The sequence below is a fragment of the Haemaphysalis longicornis genome, unplaced genomic scaffold (genome assembly GCF_048455015.1).
Source record: "Haemaphysalis longicornis isolate Haplotype H1 unplaced genomic scaffold, Haemaphysalis longicornis Haplotype H1 scaffold_2, whole genome shotgun sequence".
Lineage (NCBI taxonomy): Eukaryota > Metazoa > Arthropoda > Arachnida > Ixodida > Ixodidae > Haemaphysalis > Haemaphysalis longicornis.
This window is the reverse complement of record NW_027526295.1, coordinates 6,313,203-6,318,659: the sequence shown is the minus strand read 5'-3', so window position 1 is coordinate 6,318,659 and position 5,457 is coordinate 6,313,203. Positions and strand designations below refer to the sequence as shown.

At 52.4% G+C, this 5,457-nt stretch overlaps 1 protein-coding gene across 1 annotated transcript; it reads right to left on the bottom strand.

The window, feature by feature from the left end:
* Window positions 1–687: 687 nt before the first annotated feature.
* LOC144166955 (uncharacterized) lies at window positions 688–4,348 on the bottom strand. Its single transcript, XM_077696389.1, has 2 exons — window positions 3,241–4,348; window positions 688–828 (listed from the first exon to the last, which is right to left on the bottom strand). The coding sequence occupies exons 1-2, from the start codon at window positions 4,135–4,137 to the stop codon at window positions 688–690; spliced, it is 1,038 nt and encodes a 345-aa protein (XP_077552515.1). The 5' UTR covers window positions 4,138–4,348.
* Window positions 4,349–5,457: the final 1,109 nt, after the last annotated feature.

The window sequence follows — 5,457 nt, the reverse complement described above, 5'->3', positions numbered from 1 at the left end:
GCAGTGCTTCAACAACTTGGGACAAGAACACGCGTCCGCGATCACTAAGGAGCTCGCGAGGCGCTCCATGTCGCAAAATGAAGTGACTGAGAATAAAAGAAGCGACGTCTCCTGCTGCAGCCGTTGGCAATGCAGCAGTCTCGGCATAGCGCGTCAGGTGGTCGATACCGACAATAATCCACCGGTTACCAGCGGGCGTACAGGGCAGAGGTCCATAGAGGTCAATGCCAACTCGGTCGAAGGGTTTCGCTGGACATGGTAACGGTTGTAAGGGACCGACTGAAGTAGCGGAAGGAGACTTGCGGCGCTGGCACGTGGCACATGACTGGACGTACTTCCTAACGAAGTTGTACATGCCACGCCAGTAATAGCGCAAACGGACCCGATGGTACGTCTTCAAGACACCCGCGTGACCGCAGGTTGGGTCGGCGTGAAGGGAAGCACAAATGTCGGCACGGCGATGGCGCGGGATAACAAGAAGCCATTTGCGTCGTTCATCGAGGTAGTTACGGCGGTAAAGAAGGCCGTCGCGCAGTGCGAAGTGGGAAGCTTGTCTGCGAAGGGCACGGGATCCTTGGTGTGGGAACGGTCCAGAGAGGACGGAAATAATGGAAGAGATCCATGGATCCTTGCGTTGCTCAGTGCATAAATCTTCCAAGGAGAGAGCAGAAAGAATGCTGTCCTCAGTCAAAACACAGGCAACCTCAAGAGGAAGCGGCGATCGGGACAGAGCGTCAGCGTCTTGATGTTTACGGCCCGACCGATAAATGACGCGTATGTCGAACTCTTGAAGCCGAAGAGCCCATCGCCCGAGGCGCCCGCATGGATCTTTTAAGGAGGACAGCCAACAGAGCGCATGGTGGTCCGTGACGACGTCGAAAGGTCGGCCGTACAAATAGGGTCGAAACTTTCCCAGCGCCCATACAATGGCCAGACATTCCTTTTCCGTCACGGAGTAGTTGAATTCCGCCTTTGTCAACGTGCGACTCGCATATGCGACAACGTACTCGCTAAACCCAGGTTTCCGTTGTGCCAGCACTGCGCCGAGGCCAACTCCACTGGCGTCAGTGTGGATCTCCGTGGGAGCGCCCGGATCGAAGTGCCGAAGGATAGGCGGTGAAGTCAGGAGGCGCCGCAAGGTCGTAAATGCGTCATCGCACGCTGGCGACCAGGCCGATAGATCACCGACGCCGTCAGCGAGAAGCCGTGTAAGCGGGGATATGATCGACGCGAAGTTCCGTACGAAGCGGCGGAAGTAAGAGCAGAGGCCGATGAAACTCCGTAAAGCCTTCATAGTTGTCGGCTTCGGGAATTCGGCCACAGCACGCAACTTGCTCTTGTCCGGGAGTATTCCATCCTTAGACACGACGTGACCCAAAATGGTGAGCTGACGCGCGGCAAAGTGGCACTTTTTAAGGTTGAGTTGTAGCTCGGCGTTGTTGATACAGGTAAGTACTTGCTGGAGACGTGCAAGGTGCGTTCCAAAGTCAGGGGAAAACACAACGATATCGTCTAGATAGCACAGGCACGTCTTCCACTTCAAACCTCGTAGCACACCGTCCATCATTCGCTCGAAGGTGGCAGGGGCATTACAGAGCCCGAACGGCATGACCTTGAATTCAAAGAGGCCATCCGGGGTTACAAAGGCCGTTTTCGGGCGATCAGCATCCGCTACAGGCACCTGCCAGTATCCAGAGCGTAAGTCCAGGGACGAAAAGAATTCAGCTCCTTGTAAGCAATCGAGGGCATCATCAATGCGTGGTAGAGGATAGACGTCCTTGCGCGTAATGCCGTTTAGGCGCCGATAGTCCACACAAAATCTAATCGAGCCGTCCTTCTTCTTTACGAGAACAACGGGGGAGGCCCATGGGCTGTTCGATGGGCGAATGATGTCCCGTTGGAGCATGTCACGTACTTGCTCATCGATCACCTGACGCTCGCTAGGAGACACCCTATACGGTCGCTGCCGCAGCGGCGCATGCGATCCAGTGTCGATGGAATGGGTGACGATAGAGGTACGGCCAAGCGAGGGTTGTGCGCAGTCGAACGACGAACGGAAACGGCACAGGAGTTCCAGAAGTTGACATTTCTGCGCGGGCTCGAGAGCGTGATCGATTGAAGCATGAAACACGTCGTTGGAAAGCTGTGTCGTCGTCGAAGGGGTAAGAGCGGAAATGTCATGATCAGGCGTATTGTCTGGGACGTCAACGACCCGACAGGAATCCACGAGCTCGACAGTGCCAAGGCATTCTCCCCGTAGCAAGGAGCACGGGCTTGCGGACGGGTTGGTAACAATCATGCCAGTTTCGCCAGAATGAATTTTCAGCACGGCGAAAGGCAGCGGTATGCACCTGCGGCGGAGGAAGACCTCGGATGGCGTGAAAATGGCAGTTGCATCCCCAAAAGAAGTACAACATAGCGGCACTACAACGGCGGACTGGGGAGGAATGGTCGTGTCTGCGGCTGCGACCAGTTTAGCGGCGGATGACGCAGAATTATCGTCATAGGCGTCGTCTGGTAGGACAGAAAATTCAACTTCGGCACGCGCACAGTCAATAAGGGCGTTGTGCCGAGACAAAAAGTCCCATCCCAGAATGACGTCATGAGAGCAGTTGGGAAGCACGATGAATTCAATGACGTACACTACGCCCTGGACGGAAACGCGAGCCGTACATGCAGCCAAGGCATGAACGGGTTGGGAGTCGGCGGTTCGTAAGGATAGTCCAGAAAGAGGCGTCATAACTTTACGAATTTTGCGGCAGAGATCGGCTCGAATCACGGAAACTGCGGCTCCGGTATCGACCAGCGCAGCAGTCGCGACACCTTCGACTGACACGTCAATAACATTTGCGGGAGACAGTGGAGGGCTTGGACTTTTTGACGGCAACGCAGTTCTTGCCTCCGGAACTGCGGCTGTCAGTTTTCCTTTGTGGCAGGAGTGGAACGACGACGCATCGGCGAAAGCGAGCGGCGGCGCGGGGACTGAGAACGACGGTCGGCGAAAGGCTGGCGGTCTGAAGCCGAGGGCGCGTACGAGTCCGAAGCGGTTTGGGGCAGCGTCGGGGGGGAACCGTATGTGGGTCCGAAATATGGATAGCGGCATTCCGGTGGAGGACCGTTGGCAGGCAGTACGCGGCGGCGACAGTAACGTGCGACATGTCCTGGGTAGTGACACGAAAAGCAAATCGGCCGGTTGTCCGGAGTACGCCAGGGATTCATAGATTCAGTTGGAACCCGCGCCTGAGGAAGAGGTCTTGGTGGAGCCGGGAGTCGGAACGGCGTTCTCGTCTGCGCAAGCCGTCCCGCGACGTCGGCGAAAGTAATCGGAGCAGCCACGGGAGTCTGCTGGCTAAAAGAAGGCAGCACTTCCGCCACCTGTTCTTGAACTACATGCCGAAGAGTAGACTGAGGAACAGGGCCCAGCTCCGGAGTAGTATTTGAAGCGGCATGGCAAAGTTGTCGAGCAACCTCTTCGCGGACAATCTCTTTTATACGGACCAACACAGATGGATCGTCGAGGTCAACGGCTAAACTCGCAAGCGGCTCATTTTGGGCGAGTGGACGCCGAGTGAAGGCCCTTTGCTTGCGCAGCTCGTCATAACTTTGGCAGAGTCTGATGACGTCGCTAACGGTCCGGGGATCCTTGGAAAGCAGCATCTGAAATGCGTCGTCGTCGATACCTTTAAGGATATGTTTTACCCTCTCAGTTTCCAACATACTGGGGTCCACGCGCTTGCAAAGGTCTACTACATCTTCTATGTAGCTCGTGAAGTCTTCTCCAGTTTTCTGAGCCCGTACTCGTAAACGCTGTTCTGCTTGAAGCTTGCGCACTTCGGGTCGCCCGAAAGCTTTCATAAACCTTTCCTTGAACTCGGCCCAGGTACTCATCTCTCGACGATGGTTATTGAACCAAAGTTCGGCGAGATGCGTAAAAGAGAAGCCCACGTTGTTTAATTTCATGGCGTCGTCCCACTTGTTGTGCGTGCTGATGCGCTCAAAGGTAGAAAGCCAGTCTTCCACGTCACGATCGTCTAGCCCGCTGAACGAAGCGGGGTCCCGCGGGCGTATGGTTCCAGGGCAGACAATCGGTGGCACCTGGCCCGCCGGAGTAGGCTGATGGACTGGTTCGTGGGACATTGTGGTGGGCAGCCGCCGGTTGCGAAGCTCCAGGGTTTACGATGGACCCGCACACTCCACCAATTGAAAGGGGGTTTATTGGTAGCGAAGCGCAGTCACAGAAACGGGCAGTCCAGGCTATGTCGGGCAGACTAGTCTTCTGCTTCTTCTGTCTCGCGGCCGCTGCTGGCGATCATTCGTGAACCAGCCATACGGGCGGGTTGGCCAGTGGTTGCACCAATTTCTCATTACAATATATATAAATCTAGAGAAAGATAAAACTCACAAAGCGCGCAGAAATAGTGTAAGTAAAGAGTCGGATACACAGCAAGAACAATAACAAACAAGGCTTACTTACGTAGCGGCAACGGGACTTGCCTTCATCAGAGTAAAGTTACATGATTTTGCTGTCGCAAACATTTGGAACACATTTCTTACATAGGTTTGCAGAAAACTGTGAGAAGGAGCGGAAAATGTTTAGGAAAAGGAGAGTACGCATACAGTCGGGCTACGCCTATGTTACAACAACAACAAACAACAACAACAAAAAAAAAGGGGGGGGGAGCGAGAGAGAGAAAGGGGTCGTTTTAACAAAGCAGCGTTCAAGGTTGCACCATGAGGGGTCAACGTATGCCGCGTGTGCTGCAAGCTCAGACAATGCGGGAAACTGGACAACCGCGGTTTCAAAAGAAAGGGAAGAGTATACAGTAAGGTATTCAGTGGCTGGGGAGACTGGTGGGGAGACTGGTCTGAACTTGCAGCACACGCGGCATACGTTGACCCCTCATGGTGCAACCTTGAACGCTGCTTTGTTAACACGACCCCTTTCTCTCTCTCGCTCCCCCCCCCCTTTTTTGTTGTTGTTGTTGTTTGTTGTTGTTGTAACATAGACGTAGCCCGACTGTATGCGTACTCTCCTTTTCCGAACATTTTCCGCTCCTTCTCACAGTTTTCTGCAAACCTATATAAGAAATGTGTTCCAAATGTTTGAGACAGCAAAATCATGTAACTTTACTCTGATGAAGGCAAGTCCCGTTGCCGCTACGTCAGTAAACCTTGTTTGTTATTGTTCTTGCTGTGTATCCGACTCTTTACTTACACTATATATATATATATATATATATATGTATATATATATATATATATATATATATATATATATATATATATATATATATATATATATATATATATATATATATATATATATATATATATATATATATATATATATATATATATATATATATATAAACAACTTGCAATAGTTACCTTGTGAAATGACGTTCCAGCAGCACAGTGCAACGTTTCCATCCGCGGGCGGCCATGTTTATAAAACGG

Coding starts and splice junctions, on each gene's coding strand:
- LOC144166955 (XM_077696389.1), bottom strand. CDS start 4,137: ATGTCCCACGAACCAGTCCATCAGCCTACTCCGGCGGGCCAGGTGCCA. Junction 829..3,240: donor CACCAAGACCTCTTCCTCAG/GCGCGGGTTCCA, acceptor CCTCCTTAAAAG/ATCCATGCGGGCGCCTCGGG.